Genomic DNA, 18,704 nt, shown 5'->3' on the forward strand with positions numbered 1-18,704 from the left:
ATTAAGAAAGTATTCTGATTCTTAATGTTTTAGGATACATGACCTGCCATTATCCAATGACACATCTGCTTACCTGTATCTTTTGCTCATTTCTCCTTGTAGGAGCCATAATTAAATGTATTGAATTTTAATGATCACTGGGTTTTCATTTGTTTGGTTGCTATGGTGATGTGTAACGGGAGTCACGTGGGTGCTAGCGGTGACATTAAGAGGGCGTTGTCAGTCTGTCTTTCACTGGTTTGATTTTGACAGAGAGGAGGGCTGGGTAGTCGTAGTTTTTGTTGACCGCAGCACAACGAGTTTCCCCTTGTTGCATTAGAGCCTGTGATGTTTTAAGAGTTTGAATCGCGAGCCGATAACATTGCTCTGTAAACTTTTCAAGCACTTTAATAAACAAGCAAGCAATTCCACCTCTCGCATTATTGTGTAAAGTTGACAGCGCGTCAGGCAAATAGGCTCAATCCCCGGCCTCTAGCGACTGTGGAAGTCGCTACACTCCTCCTCTTCTTTTCTCTTTTTTTTAAACTTTAAAAACGGGTTGTATGTGAGACTTTAAATCAACAAAATATAAAATATACATTTTAAATTGTTATTGATCCCTTTACCCCGAGTCCTAAAGTGTATATTTATTTTTTTACTCTTAAATATTTATTGTTCGTTTACTTGCACTGCTGTAACTGGAGCCTCGTCGTCTCGTCTCTCTATATACTGGACTGTATGTAGCGGAGATGACAAAGTTTACTTTGACTTCAGCAGCAGGCGCACCGAGGGCTCTCGCGCTCACTTTTCGCGTATAGAATTTTGAAAAAACATCGGTGCAAATTATAAGGCTGGTGTTTTCTTGTTTGTTGGTTTGTTTTTATTTTGTTTTATTTTGCGAGTTGGTTATTAGATGCTGCTCCAGCCAGCCAGAGAATACCCCGCCACCCCGCCCTCTCCTCCCTGTGCCGCAAGCAGCAGGCGCACCTCGCAAACGGAGGGCGCCCTTACTCCCAGCAAATGGGCGATAGGAAACCGATCGGTGCCTACGACATTCCCGATATGCGCTGGCTGATGTCGGGGCAGCATGAGTACGAGCAATTTTTTTTTTTTTCCTGATACCCGTGATGCCGCCCCCCACCACGATGCCGCCCCGGGCAACCGCCCGTGTCGCCCGTATCTAAAACCGCTACTGACATCATTAATGTAGAAAATTACAGAAAGGTTTTTGGTAGCTCATTGCCTAGATAAACATTCCAGTACTGATATCATTGTTAGTAGTATAAGTAAGTAGGCACTAAAAACAGGAACTTTTCTGTCATTTAATTATCTATTACTTTACTTTGGTATAGTATGAATGGCAATAGGAGAGGTCTTTATGAACTTATGAAAAACTTATCAAAATACAGATTAAAACTTAAATCTATGCATTCCTTCACACTTTCTATAACCTTTCAGTGGGCCAGATTGGAGTCTTTGCCAGGCCAATTCTGGACCCTGGGCTTTATGTTTGACACCCCTGATCTACACATATGTTTGTTCATTGCCATATAAGCCTACAAAAAAGGTTCTCAATTCGGTTTAATTCTACTATAAAAATTATACGTTTCCTCTTGATCAGCTAAAATAACATGCTCTTAAATTCAGCTGGCAAAAGTATAGATTGTCTCCAATCAGAGTCTTCATTCACAACAAGATGAATTAAGCTTCATTTTCTTACCATGTTTATTCAACTGCATGATCTTCTGCCAGTGGGGGTTATTGCATCACAGTCAGCCCTCACTGCATCATTTATATTCTGCTAAAGAGTTCAAAATAAAGCTTATTTTAAAAATAGCTGTCAAAGAAGGAATCAAAAATAAATATCCATCATGCAATGAGGTGATGTAGAAGCAGACCTAAATGCAGTACATGTACCACAAATCTGTAAGCAACTGAACTTACTGCAGTAAATATAGTTAGCATAAAAATACACTACAGATCACTTTTATAGACATAATTTCACGTTCATAAAAATCTGGTTCATAATTTCAGACGGCACATTACTGTGATATGTAGCAGAGTAAGAGCACTTTCACTTATTCTCCTGTATTTCTGAGAGCATGCAGTATAATATTATAGCCTGAGGGGAATCTCCCTGCTTGGTGTGCTCAGCATAAATTCATAATGAGGGGAGTGAAGCAGACAATAAGTTCATTGGTGCATCTAACACCGCTTTCTCAGCTGTGGAGCTGTAAGCCTTGAGGTGGTAGTCCTTTAAAAACAGGGTAACCCCTCCTACCCGAGTATTATCTCACATAAACCCTGGACTATTAATTACATTATATGTTTTTTCTTTTTTTTCATCAATGTAATTTTTGGTTTTGTTGATCTTTATTTTTGTGCTATCACAGCACCCCACTAGATGGAAGTGTTACACAGTTTTACAGCCATTTCAACCCACTACAAGTTTAGCATGAGCGTGATACATGTGGCAGATTATAATATACAGATCCTTGTTATAGTTCAATATTCCTCTTCCTCCTCTTCTTCTTATTATTATTATCATTATTATTATTATTATTATTATAAGATTTGCTAATGCAAAGCTACCATCATCAAATCATGCTTAAGTTTTTTTTTTTAAATTTGTTTGTTTTTTAGTTGCATACATTTTCATTATAGTCAGATTAAAAGAGAGCATATACTGCAGCGAAAACACAGAAATGTCAGTCCTTGAGAGACTGTCCATTTTTGTGTTATGAAGTGAGACCACCGTTTTCAAGCATTCAAATACCTGGGGGGAGGGGGATCTGTCTAGAGAGGACATCATAAGCCGACCTTTTATGTGGCCTTTGTAGCTTTTACAAAAAGTTCGCATTTATGTAACAGCCCTCTGTTGGAGTAAGCTATTAGTGCTGCTCATTTGGTTGAATGCAGCGATGTTGTCAGAGTGTCTCAGGTGAAGTTTTTATGTATTCATTTATATATTTTAAAGCCTGTGCATCACAGTGTGAAAAACTCGAACGCTTTGCATCAACTGAGGCGGGATCAACGCAGACAGTCAGTATATGGCAGGCTGTTGATTTAGCTGTCAAAATAAAAGCATATAGCTGCACATCGCTGCCTAACAGGGAGGGAAAGGCAGTCTCAAAGCTGACCGCAGGGCAGTTATATTTGGGCTTCGTTACGTGCACTGTAAGGATCGCATTAACTCTTATTTTCGGCTTTTTAAAGTAAATGTTTAATTGTGGCACTCCAGCCCGGAACTTGTGCGTTACTTCGCGTGTCTTGTCAGCGGCACGGAGTCGGAGAATAAGAGGTTCAAGCGGACACACATTCCTCTGCAGATCACAAGTGAAGCTACACTGTGGATGATGGATTGTTCAGAAGAGGTTCAGCCGGTGTCCGAGGAGCCCAGCGCTCAAATAGAGCTCAAAAAGGGAATGTCCATTTTCATTGATGTAAGTATCAAGTGTTTTTATCCTTATTAAGACCAAAATTACACTTAAATATCAACATTATAAAAACTTAACTGTAGAAAAAAAAATATATAGCAGGATGATATGATCCTTACAAAAATGCATTATAGTTTACAGATTTCAGTTTATTAGAAATAAATAAGTCCATTTAGTGTTGATTGTGGCTCACTTGATTTAATATGGATTCCTCTAATGTATGACGTGTACAGAGGGCTTTCTTTCTAGTAATTATTTCATACAACTCACATGTACTTTATCTATTTGGTGGAAGGATTTCAAAGCTTACTCCTTTCACCTCTCCTCAGCTTTAAAATCAAACACAGTAAATTAATTCATTAGTAGAAATCTGCCCCGTTTTGTTGATATGTTTGTTCACAAATCCAGCTTAAATATGAAAAATCTAATTAACATTAACATATTTCTAATTTGAAAAGATAAACTGTATTTTTTGTGGGGGGAAATGATCATGCAAACATGGGTGTAGGTTTTGTTTGAGTATTGTGCAGGGGGTGGGGGTACATATTCAATTAAATTATGAACATTCACTTAATTTCCTATTTTTCACCGCGAATTTGTGCAAAAAACAAAAAACAAACCAGGCCATAGGTGGTAGTTGTAGACATGCTGGTGATTTTCCTTAAGCGGGTCCTCTGTTTGGGTCCTGTTTTTGTTAGGGATGGAGGCAGGTGCAGAGGGTGTACTAAGTGTGGACATTAAAATACGCCTAGGATTGATTCCTCACACATCTTAAACTCCTGATCTAATGACCCTTCCCCAAGTGTTCTTGTCTTAGCAGCTTTACCCCTGCTTTTAATCAGACTGCCTTCTGCCTCTTATCCACCTACTGATTAAATTTCCCTCCATGCTTTCATTCATTTGTGATATCTTAATCATAAACCTGTTGGCTGCCAGTATTTTCAGGAAGGCACAGAATGAAAACAAATGAACCAAGTGAAGTGTTCTGAGTGCTCGGTAAGAGGAGAAAAGTGCTTTGTAGCACATTTAGCATTTAACCAGAGTTATTAAAGGCAGAAACCTCTATCTATCCAGCCAATCACTGACATTACCTCAGATATTTGCATTTTTTATTCTGCTGCTGTTGTTGTGGTGTGAGATTTATTTTATTAATAGCATATGAAAGTTTCATTAGGGTGAGCTGAGGTATGAAATGAGATGAGACCCGGACTTGAGTTTAATTACAGGGGTAAAAGCAGAGATGGCAGGAGTAGTCATCAAGATTACTCTAAATATTATTTAAGCCTGTGCTATTAAGATTGTGACAATGCGTTCACGGGGTGATAAAGAACAGACACGACAGCTTTCAGGAACAGATGCTTATTGTCAGTATTTATTAATATCTATATTATTTGTATACTTAATTGATAAAAACTTAATTATATGTAATATAAATACCATGACTTAAAAAAAATCCTATTCTAGTTTCTTGTAATACAAAGTGATGTCTTTTTTGGTGGTCTTTTCTAATTTATGTACATTGACCAGATACTTCATTTAGGTACACCATGAAGCTTAGTACTAGTTTGTCCCACATTTGCCTTCAGAAATGTCTTAATTCCTCATAGCACACATTCAACAAGGTGCTGGAAACATACCTCACAGATTTTGGTCTGTATTGATATGACAGCATCACACAGTTGCTGCAGATTTTTGGCTGCACATCCATGATGAAAATCTCCAGTTCCACAACATCCCAAAGGTGCTCAGTTGGTTTGAGATTTGGGGACTCCCTGTACTCAGATGTTGTGACTAAGTACAGGGAGCTCATTGTTATGCTGAAGAAACCATTTTGAGATGATTTTGAATTTTGTGAGATGATATGTGATCCTGCTGGAAGCAGCCGTGAGAACATGAATACACTGTGGTTATAATGATAAGCAACCATACTCAGGTAGGCTGTGGCCTTAAAATGATGCTCAGTCAGTACTAAGGTACCCAAACTGTGCAGCCTGAATCACTGATACAAGGATGGATCCATGCTTCCATGTTGTTTATGACAAATTCTGACCCTGCCATCCGAATGTAGCAGCAGAAATTGAAACCAATTAGCACATCTACTTCAGAATTCAACATGTGGGGCATTTAGAGATGCTCTTATGCATATCTTGGTTCCAACGAGTGGTTACTCTTGCCTTCCTATCAGCTCAAAGCAGTCAGTTCATTCTGGAATTTTCATCCAGAGAACGGCCACTCACTGGATATTTTCTTTCTCTTTTTAGGACCATTTTCTAACATGGTTGTGATGGTTCCTGCCAAGTGAATGGTTGATTAGATATTTCAAATAATAATGAAACAAAACAAATTTTTTCTGCTTTGTAGCTTTGTAGAGGAACTGAATTTAACTAAGAGATGAAGACAGAGAGAAGCAGTATTTGTACAGCAGATTAAAAAAACTGAAAAAAAAAAGTAAATCAGAGCACAGAATCGACTGCCAGGAGCTTGAAGATGGTGGGTGGATATTTTATAGTAGTTTTCTTTTTCTTTTTTTTAAACCTGTGTATAGCTTTGGGCTAGAGTCCTCTTAGTTGGGAAATCCCACAAATAAATGAATGAATTTAAAACAGACATCATGTAGATATAGATTTATCCTCTAAAGCCGCCTGTGCAGATTCTTCTTCACAGTAAGTAAAAGTAGGATGTGCTATTTCGAGGTTGGTGGCTCAAGCCTTTTACAGCTGATGTGGTCATTGCCACTCCGCCTTTCATCTCCTCTGGACTCTGGGACAGCACTATCAATAATTTAATGACGCACTGCTTTCGGCAGAGTGATCGATGATCCTCGCACTCACACACTTACTTTAACTCTGGTGGTGTGGAACCTGCTTTAATATCCTGTTGTTTTTTTCTTCATTTCCTAATTACAGATCTTACGGAGGGCCGATAAAAACGGTGAGTATTTCACCATCTGGCTCGTTTCAGATTCACACACCAACACCACTCTCTTCTGTCTTGAGCATCACTTCAACCTTTCTTTCACAGATTACTTTCTCAATGAAATTCCAATCATGACTCTCTGCTGATACTCTGTCAGTTTCCATGGAAACAGGAAACTGACCATGCCCACTGAGGTTCAGTTTCAGAGCATTTACAAAGAAAAACACTGACATTTGTGAACACTTTTATGATAGCGGTCCACACAAAATGACTCAGAGGTGCCTTATCAGGTGGTAAATTATGTTGTTGTTTCACCTCCACTCTCTAATGCAGGATAAACATACAAAAATACATCTTTTATGTTCTTATTGATCAGAGAAGAGCAGACAACAAAGGCAGGGAATCCAAAAAGCACTAAAATAACAGTGTAAATCTCTTTCTGTTACACATGCAAGTGTAATATAGGATGCACATAAATCCTCCATCTTTGCTTCTTTAAGTTGCTTCACTGATTACTTTTCATTTAAAAACTGTTTTGTCCCCACACTATTCAAGCAAGTCTTCGTTTGCTGAGATATTAAATATGCTCTGCAATAAATAAAATGAGATCTAAATTTCTTTCATTTAATTCTGGCTAATGTTCATTTTTTAAATTTAAATAATGTTTTTGTAAGAAATGACTTTGATGCTCTGACTTTTACTGAAGTGTATCATAAACATAGATTATATATAAAAGATTTAAGTAGCCTCCGGGTCTGAACAATGAGGACAAACGTCAAAGTGCCTCAAATCTGCATGATGATGATCTGCAGGGGGCGACTTTATTTTTTATTTCACTTTTCTGATTGCTTTATAAACACATTTGCTAGTTTATAGTCTACTTGTATCACCGCCTCATTACATTACATCTTCTGTGGTTTTGTGCTGTTCATTAGAGTATAATGCTAAATCACAGTTTACCATTTCAATTTAACATTTAGCCAGGGGAGTAGGAAAGTTAGCAATTTGGTTAGATGATGCTTTAAGTTGTGGTTATCTTGTGACTGACAGGTTCCAACCTTAGACCTCAGTCACTCATGGAAGACCCCGACTTGTCTGAAAACACTTGCAAACTATTTGTTGTAAAAATACTGTGAAAAGCGTGACCAAACCATTCATTAATTTCCACAAAACAATAAATATAAGAAAAAAATAAATCAGTTTATAAGGAAATTCTTACCAGATGTTGGTAACAACCCATCCAATCCACACATGCAAAGAAATCACACGTTAAATGTCCATGAATTAAGTTATGTGTAAATAGAAGAAATGACAGAGAGAAAAGGTGTTGAACATATGAAGAAAGGAAGGTGCAAAAAGGCACAAAAAGTCATGACCCCTGCTGAAATCTGTCAGTAATTAGAAAGCAGTCCTGATACTTTGTGCAAATTAATATCAGCTGGTTAAGTCCCAGCTGATGGCCTATAAAAAGCTGTCTCATTTTCTATCTATGCACCTACTTCTAACAGAGAACGTTTGCTTTTCAAATTAAAAGCTGCTCTTAACTGATGCAACCAACATGTTTCAAAAGGTGCAGCTTTTATGTTGAAGGGGAGTAGTCTCTGTTTCTGGTTTGGGTCACTCTTTTTCAAGTTTCACGACCGCTTGGTGAGTTGCATTGCAGACAAGTCTGCGTCTTCCATGCAGACTACACGTAACCATGACAACCTGCAAGCGACCAAACAAATCCCACTGTTTTTGATACAGTACTGTATACCTCTTTGTAACCACTTTCACCCAATGACTACCTGCAGCCACTTGCCAGTTGGTCGGACAATACACATTTTTTCTAGCAACTGATATTTACCAGGGATTTCCCGACTGGTCTGTGTGACTGTGGACTCATGAGTGCAGTAGCCACGATGTCTGAGATTCACCCTGTTTGACAGCTTCATAGAAACAAGCTGGAAATGGCCAAAATGTTCATGTCGAGGGTTCAGAAGGCGACGTCACGAAAAACTGCCTCTATGTCCATCCTATAACGTCCATCAGCGATAACCTGGCGGGTGTACTTTGCAATAAACAAGTAAACATTAGCACCCATTTCTGGAAACAGCTGTTTGTTTTAAAATGTTAAAAAGGAAAATAGTAGAATAAAGTTTCCTATAAGTCATATAACATACCGACAAATTAACAGACCTCTACATTTAGTTGTCCTTCTTTTGAATTCGAGGCCTCAGTTTGTAGCAGAAGGCTGATGGTTTGATCCCCAACTCCTCCAGGCAGCATGTAGAAGTGTTCTTGGATAAGTTGCTGACCCGTTTGCCCCTTGTGTCATTAGTGTATTTGTTATATCTACCCATTAAAAACCTGCATGAATGTGTGACTGCGGCTTGCAGCATACACAACATAAATGCAGTCCATTTGAATTTAGCAGAAATGACCAAAAATAGCAAATCAGTATTGTTCACATGGCATGACATGCTCCATCATCTACTAAATATCCATCCCACGCCGTGTATGATTTGAAGCCTTGTCATGCAGCAGGAGAAGTCATCCCACATGTTTGTTTTTATTGTTGCACAAGGAGCAGCACATGCCAAACCTGCTCCGAGCGTATTTCTGAATGCACTGACAGTGACTCACTGTAGGCTCTATTTTTGGGCATGTGATTGTGTTCCCTCACAGCAGCTATAGAAACATGCTACACATTTCCTCCAGATCAGGTCAGCAGTGACAATTTGAGGACGGGCCACACTGTGTCACAAAAACAGGAAGACACCACTGGAGCCAGAGCTGCGTGAAAAACGAGATGTCGTTGGTCTTTGTTTTCGCCGGAGGGTGTTCAGTTTGGAGCGCTCTGTTTTGAAATTGTGTTTATTTTCAGCTCATGAATATTTCATACTACTTTTATTCTGTTCATAATTGCAGAGCCTCAAATCATAAAAAATGACTGACTGTTTGATATAATGTTAGTCTAGTGGAACAAATGGTGATGTCCCTCTCTTTATATATAGAGAGAGGGATAATAAAAACAAGAACAATGTACCTTTGCTGGTTTATTTTGTTATGTTATATTACTCCTCATTTGATGTGAAAGAGAAACTGATGTTTAAACTTGATGCCATGTTTTAAATGGTATAATTTTTAACATCTAAAGACACCTCAGGTCAAACCAGCTCAAGACAAAAATTCTTTATTAATGCCATCTTATCAGTTTTATAACAAAATGATCCACCGGTTTCACTTCTACATTTTTTGACACATTTTCTTATGGTCTGATGTCTTGCAAACACAAACCAAATCCAAGATGTTTTGAAGTATTTAGAAAGAAGTTATCCTGAGAAGATTTGTTCTTTACCCCCAGATGATGGAAAGCTGTCCTTTGACGAATTCAAATCCTACTTCTCTGACGGAGTCCTGACAGCTGAGGAACTGAAGGAGCTCTTTCACACCATCGATACCCATAACACAGAGTAAGACTCACTTTACCTTGTTACCAGTTTATTCCATGGCTTGAATTCAGATGTGTCGGTTGTTGTCGGGGTGAGAGTAATCGCTTTCCAAATTCTGAAAGATATTGTTCTGTTTTCCTTTTTAATAACATTCATCTTTTTAAAAGTAAGAAGAGATTTATTTGCTGAAATTATTTTGTGAACTAACTAAAACAATATAACAATATAAATGAAATGGCTGGTAAAATTTTTATTGGAGCTTTCCCAATGAGGCTTCAAGAGGTAATTTTGAATGTACAAGACTGAGTCTCCTGCTTTCAAAAATAAATTTTTTTTAATTGTAATACCTGTAGAGATTTTTCTAAATTTTGCCTCTGACATACAATCATACATAGTAAAAAAAATAAATAAAAGTAAGCACTGTGGCACAGTGGAAAGCACTGTTGCCTCACAGCAATAAGGTTCTGAGTTCAATTCCATCAGCCCAGGGTCTTTCTGTGTGGAGTTTGCATGTTCTCCCACGTGTTTGCGTGGGTTCACTCTGGCTTCCTTCCACAGTCCAAAGACATGCAGTCAGTGGGAATAGGTTAATTGGAAACTCTAAATTGCCCATATGTGTGAATGTGAGTGCAAATGGTTGTCTGTGCTCGCCTTGCAACAGACTGGCAACCTTTCCAGGGTGTACCCTGCCTCTCGCCCTAAGACAGCCGGATTAAAACTGACAGTGACATTAACAAAAATTACACTGAAATTAAACATTTTTAACCAATAAAAACTAAACCAAATCGACCCTGGAAACTAACTGAAACTGAGTAAAAACAAAAAGTAAAAATGAAATAAAAATTATTAGAAAATACAGAGCTGTAATAGTCTGTTTCAGACTTTATGTTCAATTTTTTTTTAATTTTACTGCAATCTGAATAAAAAAGCCAAGTGTTGCTTTAAACCCAAATATTTCAGAGTTGCGTTGCATCTTGTACATTCAATAATGTGTAAAGGTTGTAGCACGTTGCTTACAGCAGCATGGGGACTTAGTGGTTTGTGCTCTTGTTTCACAACAAGCCGGTCCCAGCTCTGAACCAAGGCGGGGCCTTTCTATGATGAGTTTGCACTTGTGCAGGTTTTCTGTGGGAACTCTGGTTTCTCCCACAGCTGAAAAACAGGTTGAAGCTATATGACGCTATTTATATTATATTATATAATATGAAATAAACACTGCAACTATTATGTTTATGACCTTCAAAATGATCTGAACAAATTTAAATTTTTTTCTGTTTACTCTTCCTGTTTAATGCACAGGAGCAGTGAGCTTCTGGTTGATGTGTTATCATTTATAGTTTCTCACCAAGTAGTGTAGTGTTTACATATAAAACATTCATGTTCAAGCTTAGTGTTCTGTGGAAATCATAACAACTTAAAACAGAGAAAAGAGAGCCATTTTTTATTGATTTATACATTGTACAGATTATAATATAAAACATCCAACGCAAAATAACTCAAACAGAATATTAATTTGATGAGTTCACCCATCATCTTCTCTCACATTCTCGTTTTTTGTGTTAAGAGGACTAAACTTGCAGCTTTGCGTTTATTGTGTCGTTAGCACAATCATAGCTGACCCCACCCGTCGTCTTCTCCACTCCCTTTGGCTCACACATCTTTTTTTCCCCAATCACTATTACAGCATCTATTCTTAACTACCAATATAAGCAACCGTTTCCTTTCAAGGGTGACGATGTTATGGGCTATATCCTGGAATCACTAAACTGTATTTAAAGGCTAGAAACACCCAGGCAGGATGGATTCTGTTTTCTTATATAGTCGTTCATTGTAATACTGTTGTTGTGTTTCCCATGCTGTACAACTTATTTTGATGCAGATGTTAGCCAGTTTATTCTATGTATTTTCTGTATGTGTTTCACCCTGAGAGACTGCCACTAAGGAGAGGAAATAAAGTTAGCTTCTGCATGCTTTACTCTCAAATATCAGGCTAGCGTCTAACATGGTTTCCAAATTCTTGTGTATTATAAGTCACCTTTCAATCAGGGAAACCATTAACGCATCACAATGAGGCCTAAATCATCGTTAATGATGGTCCCAATATCCTCCCTCACTACACCTGTGAACCTTCTCTGTGGTCTTCCTCTTTTCCTCCTGACCTGCAGCTTTGTTCTGTAAGACTCAGCTGGAGGTGGAAGCACAACGTGTGTAAATACAGATCATCTACTTTTAAAAATCAGGCACTGATGTGCAATGTTCCCTTTATATCCACAATGTCCCAAACACCTGACGGTGAGAGGAAGCCAAAGACACACTGACTCTTTACTGTCGACCGATTTGCACTGATTTTTCTGCTTTTTAGTTCACACCAATTCTTTTAAATCACACACATGAGAAACCACATTACTTATGCTCCCTGCAGACATTATAATGTGAACCAGCTCCTGCATCAGTCCTAATCAGGATACAGATAATACTTATACAGTCGCTCCTCTGTGATTACACTGAAGGCATTTGTGAGCAAATGACCCGCTGAGCCAGAAGATATTTAGAAATAGCTGTTAGTTTCAGTTATATAATAGCAGTGCAGCACTGAAGCACTGTTTCTGTCTGAGAGGCATTTAGCAGGTGAACAAAGCTTTTAGTGCCATTTTGACAAAGCTTAGATTAGTATGTAAGTCTATTTCTAATCTCTGTCTTCCAGCTATATAACACTGGCATCCTTAACCCTAAAGTCCCCGATTAAAGTTGTATATTAAGGAAACAAGTAGAACTAAATATAAGTGTGTTGTTGTAGAGTGATGTAGAACATGGTCAGGTTAGTAAAAGCATCTGTTATTGATCTTATGTTTAGATAGTGATAACAGAAGAGAAATAAAAGTGTGAAGCCATGCTAGCTTCTGTACCGCGCTTCAATTAGCATGTGCACAAACAAGCTAACAAGTGCTGTCATAAATATACACAGTATAATATAGAGTAACTTTATGCCTGTATCATCTATCAACGTGTACAACCAGTATATAATCACACATTACTATTTGGTTTACCCTTGATTACCTGCCAATGAAATGGAGAATTTATGGTTAGCGTTAGCGGTTTCACACAGAGCGCCACTTTTAGCACTTTAGCCACTGACTCTGTCGTGCATTGAATCGACACTGCTGGACATTTGGTTTTATGAAACTAAACTGCAGCTATTCACAACAGAAGAAGTGATGATAGTGATTTATTTCAATAGGAATACATTTTCTAATAGAGATGTCGAAGACTTGAGAGCACTCAGTATTTTTTGTGATGAATTACCACTTTGAATAAACCACCTGACCTGGCCCTCAGTTTGACGTTAGACATTGAAAAATAATGACGATTATGTGTACTAATAAAGATCTGCAGTCTGAATCAGGTTGAAAATAGTTCTTCAAAAAGTGCTTCATAATAAGAAACTTCATTCTGTGTAAGCTATTAGTTAAGTTTTCTTTGGTATGGCTCACATTAATCAGATGCAGGTTCTGCATCAGTGGTCTAAAAACACTAGAAAGAGACTTTTCTAAGCTTTAAAACAAGCAGCTGTTGAGCATCCAGCCAGCTATTATAAACAAAGAGCTAGCTTAAAACTACACAAGAATGTAAAGGAACTTGTTCTGCATGTTGTGGGGCTTTTAGTTTACACACTGGGCCCTAGTGTCTGTTGATAGAGTAATAGTCACAGGATGATTGTTGTTGTCTATATCACCCGAAGCAAACAGTGTTAATTCTATTAACACTGCTTAATGAGTACACTTATCAGGAAGCTTATTAAAATATCTCTGTTCATTCCACACAGTGGTGTGTCACTCATGTTACCTACTTCATTGGTGTAATTAAACAACCAGAAAATGAAACGCTCTGACACAAGTGGTTTGATACAGGTTGATTCCGCTCTCTGAATAAATAGCTGCTGCAGCTCATCACATCATCACAACAATTATAAGAATGCAAGATTTGCACTCGGCGTTACATCACACAATGATCACCTTGGAAGTTTTAAATTTAAATCAATATGTTTCAACAGTTCCACTGTTTTGGTGTCCAAACTTACATAAACTGCAAGTGGACAAAAGAAAAAACAAGCTCTGGGGTGGCCACAGCCATCAGTAAGTCTGGTCACCTCACCTAACCAGTTATTGAGCCTTTTGAAGTGTTGTACACACACTCACAGAGCTAAAGTTGAACTTAATAACAACTAAATTTCATTTTTTTCAGAAAAGGTTTTTGCAGACCCAGCACAGAGGCATCAAAACTGAAGTTTAATTGATTTTTATAGACATTTATAAAAGGATAACTTTAGAAACAAATCCAGATTTCTTAAAATCAGAATACAGTTACTAACTAAATTTATTATATACACACACACCCAATGACATGACAGCAACTTAGAAACTTTAGGCATGTTGATATGGTTGCAATGACCTGCTAAAGTTTAAACTGAGCATCAGAACTCATTACAACCAAGACATGCAGAGGAGCATCTCTGAACATGTTGAACTTTGAATGTTGGATGATGGTCTGATTCAGATGGCAGGGCCAGAATTGGATGTAAAAAAACATGAAAGCATATATCAGTCCTGCCTTGTATCAGCAGTTCAAGCAGAAGGTAGTGGTTTAATGTTGTTAAGGATATTTTCTTGGTACATTTCAGCCTCCTAAGCACCAGCTGAGCATCATTTAAACACCACAGCCTACCTGATTATTGCTGCTGACCATGTTCATCCCTTTATACCCAAAGCATATGCATATTCTGATCTGCAGCAACAGCAAGGTGTAATTAATGAAGAGGTCATTAGTGCACAAGTCCTCATCGTATACTTTACATAGCCTCAACAAGCTAAGCTAATGATAGGGGTGACTTAACAAAAGAAAACACATTATTTGGCCTATAGCCATTTGAAAAGCAAGAAGAAATTGTCTGGCTTTGTCACCACTTGCTCCTACAGTCATCACCATCTAAACGTCTGTCTACTTCCTTAATATTTTAAAGTGATAATGATTATTTCACAAACACATTTTTACACCAGATCTCTTCCTGACTCAATATTAAAGAGGATTTGTGGCTATAGCTGGAATTGAACCAACAACCTTTCACTGAGTCAAGTGAATGTGTAAAACAGTACACAATCGAACTACTTCACAAACAAGTGGATACTGTTGACATGCAGTGGAGTCCAGTTTCCTGTTATCTCTACCAGACTCCGTGTTAATGTGTGCTTCCACCTGTGAAATGAACACAGGAGGAGGCAGATGACAAAGTTGTAAGGAAGTCAATTGGAAGTCTCCGGTTGAATCCTATATTGATTAAAGAACGAGTAACCAGATTGTAAGGACTGCCTGACAGGCTGTTAAACCTGCTCAGGTCCATGTCGAACACTGACATTATTCAATACACTGGATTTAAACAGGCATACACAGCATGCTGCATGTATGGAAGGCAGATTATTGATATGGAATTAACTGTATTTACAGTACTTCAAGGCTGTTTCATTTATTTATAAAGGTAACAAATCTTCAGAGCAATGATAATGTACCTTCGGTGTCAGAGCAACCAGGCTTCAAGCAAAACAGGAGAGAGGCTAATGGTCCGTTACTTAGTTCTCTGACTTCTGGTTCCTCTCTCCATTCTCAGCTGTTTGTAAGTGTTTTCTCCTGTTTGGATCATTGATTGCAGCACTCTCGTCTTGCAAACAGCAGCCACGGCTTGCATGAAATGCGTTTTAAACGAGTGAAATCCCCTGGTATCAATGACTAGAGCAAGAAATAAGATGTGTTTTTTGTGTCTCCCGAAGATCGTTGTAGTGCTGATATAGTGCCTAATATTCTCTTCACTTCGTCACCTCTCCTTTATTCCACTTCTTTTCTCTTTTAGGCTCTCTCTTTCAGGAACAAAAATACTCAGACCACCCAGAAAAGCATCCATGCATGAACATTTATTAGAAACAGCCAACATTTCTGAAAGGTTTCGACTCAAAAACTCCCCATTTGGCCAATTTGTCTCTCACTCATGCCTCTGGAGGCCAAAACACCAAAATTATTCTGTTACTCATCGCATATTTTACTCAGTTCTATCTGTCATCACATTGATTCATCAAAGCGAAGACTGTGTCAAAGAGATTTTTGCAGGAAAAGTGTACCTCTTTCCCTGGAGATGTCTGTTTTTAATTTAAATACCTGTCATTTTCTTCTTTTACAGCAATGTGGACACGGATGAACTCTGTGGTAAGTTGAGTCTTTTAAATACAGACAGAAAAGTAAAGATAGGAAAGTAAGATGTTAGACATGGTCACATGCTCCCAGACCAAACCCCTAAGGCAGTGCGAGTGAGGTGTCACACCAGTGCTTCTTCAACAAAACACCTACAGCCCTGTCCCAGTTGTCTGACTCACAAAATGTTTTTTTGGTTTGGTTTTTCTGCTTCGAAGAGTACTTCTCCCAGCACCTCGGTGAATACGAGAACGTTCTTGCTGCCTTAGAAGACCTGAACATGTCCATCCTGAAGGCGATGGACAAAACAAAGAAGGTAAGATGACAAAATAAGTTAAAGCATTAGACTGTTTTTTGGGCTCTTTCTATCAGGAAGGTCGTCTTGATGAAAATAAAGTAGGTTTGAAGCCACTGACACAACAGATTTTCAATGCACCTTTAATATTATAAACGTAGCATAAAACAGTAAGGAAATTTTTGTTTTGTCAACAGTTTCTTTGGTGTAACAAAGTTGCCAATATATGCATGTGTGTGTGTCTGTATACTCATCAGCAATTTTATTACACGTGTTCAACTCAATATCTAATCAGCCAATCACATGGCAGCAATCACATTGGTGGCTGTGGCCCAGGAAGTAGAGCAGGTCGTCTACTGATTGACAGGTTAGATTGGAGGGTTAGTGGTTCGATCCCAGTCTGCATGCCAAGTATCCTTGGGCAAGATACTAACCCAATGCATCCATCAGAGTATGAATGTGTGTGAACGTTAGCTTGGAACCACTGAAAATCAGAAAGTGTGTGAATGGGTGAATGTGGCACTTTGAGTGCTCTGGGAGAGTAGAAAAGCGCTATATAAGAAAGTCAGTCCAACTCACTGCGCTTAGGCATGCAGACACGGTGGTGACATAATAAATTAGAACTATTTATACCTGCATGTTAAAGTAGAGCTTTAGGTACATCTTGGCAAATGGCTGTAAGCTGAATTCACGTAGCAAAGGCCACTAATTTTTAATTTTTTTTTACAATAAAATAAATTTATCTAATGATAATTTCCTTTATAAATTTTTGTTTGCTAGATATCAGACATCACAATCATATGTGTGTGTGTTTTTCACAGTGAGTGAGTTAAGACTCAGTGGATGCGACATTTGAGATAAGTTGTGTCAATTGGAGTAACACAGGAAACATTTGATTAAATTCAGAAGATGTAAGGACAATAGGAAGGCATGTTTGATTTTCCCAGAATGTGTCCAAAGCTACATGCTGAAAATCAGCATGCTCCTGGGAGGACGCCCAGCTGGCGTTCTCAGATCTCCCATTAGTCACATTTCCATTACAGAGCCAGAAAGGACAAGCCATGGCTCATGCATGCTACTAATGAACCCCCCAGAACAAAACATGTTATAATTCTTTTTGGACTTGCAGCCAGCACAGATGACAAATTGAATGGATTGTGGCTGCGTTTCCAAACAAATATGGCTTTTGATCTTTATGTATTACGTCCTCTTGATCTTACTGTCTGAAGCAGAGTGCCCTTTGCATTATCAGAGACGAGAGGAAGGAAGATGAGAGTGGCATGAGACATAAAGTCAAAAAGACAGGAATGATCAGATGTGAAGAAAAATGGCAGGGTGAAAGGAGAAATGACAAAGAGAAATGGGAAAAGGATGTGAGCAGAAGGAAGAGAGGTGGCTTATTAGATCTGGAGGGAGAACTTCTATTTCTTTGTCACACTCTCTCGTCTTCTTTGTAGTATCTCAGCTGGCGCACACAACACATGCTGTGAAGCTCAAATCGCCCCTCAGATCTTCAGTGAAGCGGACACATCTCATCGTGGCCATTGTGTGGGAGTCAAACCATTAATTTGTCAGTTGTATTGTTTTTTTTACTGGCACAGAAAGAGGTAACAAATGATGACATCCAACTTCTACATGTAAAAGCTGTAGTGACAAAGATAAATGATGGCCAATGGCAGATAAGGCTTTGGTTTATAGAGTGTGTTGGGGAAAAACAGCAATAAAGGTAGATTTTATGGAAAAAAATTGGATCAAAAAAGATTTATTAAGAAAATATGAGGTGCAAAAAAGTAGTAGAAGCTCATAAGACAAAAAGGCGTTGTGGAAAAAAGGTTAGACATGAAGAAGCATGGCTGTGAAGTACACCTGCTTGAAATTTCACCATTTCTGCAGAGATAAAATACACATAGCTCTGCAACCCCTTTTGCAATCATTCAAGGGTCTCAACATGTTCAAGCTGAGGTGTGAAAATCAAATCGCACCTCAAATCATTTTTCTGTTCTCCAAGAGGATAACTGAGAGCCGGAAATGAGACATCGGTGGGGCGGTGGCAGAGGGGAGAACCAGGCAGTGTGTATGCTAAGGATTTATCATTTTCTACTGATGCTATTCACCTTGCACTCAGCTTTTAAAAGGCTGTAGTTTATCCTCACAAGAAAATCTCTAGTGCTCCCCCTAGCAAACACTCACATTGGATATTTGAGCCTAAATGAAGACAAATTATTCTGCACAAATTGGACAGACTGTGCAATAACTTCCAAATTAAATTCCAACACTGGACTGTGAAAGACACACAGGATTTCACCACGATGAAGCCTTTCTGCTGGTGCTTTTATAAGATTTCTTTGACCTTAGAAATGAGTCATAGAAAAAAAAATACAATCCCCGTGTTTCTCTGATTGTCTCTGG

The 18,704-nt window shown here is 38.4% G+C and overlaps 1 protein-coding gene and 1 long non-coding RNA gene across 3 annotated transcripts in view; one reads left to right on the top strand and one right to left on the bottom strand.

Annotated features, from left to right (window-relative positions):
- The first annotated feature begins 3,054 nt into the window (after positions 1-3,054).
- The window catches only part of necab1 (N-terminal EF-hand calcium binding protein 1), a 41,795-nt gene continuing 26,145 nt past the window's right edge, over positions 3,055-18,704 (top strand). Inside the window, exons 1-5 of one of the 2 annotated variants that reach the window (XM_005478510.3) lie at positions 3,055-3,422; positions 6,323-6,347; positions 9,679-9,787; positions 15,990-16,015; positions 16,219-16,316. In XM_005478510.3, coding sequence (XP_005478567.1) covers positions 3,333-3,422; positions 6,323-6,347; positions 9,679-9,787; positions 15,990-16,015; positions 16,219-16,316 — 348 coding nt within the window. In that variant the 5' untranslated portion in view covers positions 3,055-3,332. The remainder of the gene's footprint in view (positions 3,423-6,322; positions 6,348-9,678; positions 9,788-15,989; positions 16,016-16,218; positions 16,317-18,704) is intronic. The other variant, XM_003444079.4, reaches the window with a different exon arrangement.
- Positions 5,677-7,756, bottom strand: LOC102082863 (uncharacterized). Its single transcript, XR_270309.3, has 2 exons — positions 7,552-7,756; positions 5,677-5,707 (listed from the first exon to the last, which is right to left on the bottom strand). It is a non-coding gene; the product is annotated as an uncharacterized LOC102082863 (long non-coding RNA).

The sequence above is a fragment of the Oreochromis niloticus genome, linkage group LG22 (genome assembly GCF_001858045.2).
Source record: "Oreochromis niloticus isolate F11D_XX linkage group LG22, O_niloticus_UMD_NMBU, whole genome shotgun sequence".
Lineage (NCBI taxonomy): Eukaryota > Metazoa > Chordata > Actinopteri > Cichliformes > Cichlidae > Oreochromis > Oreochromis niloticus.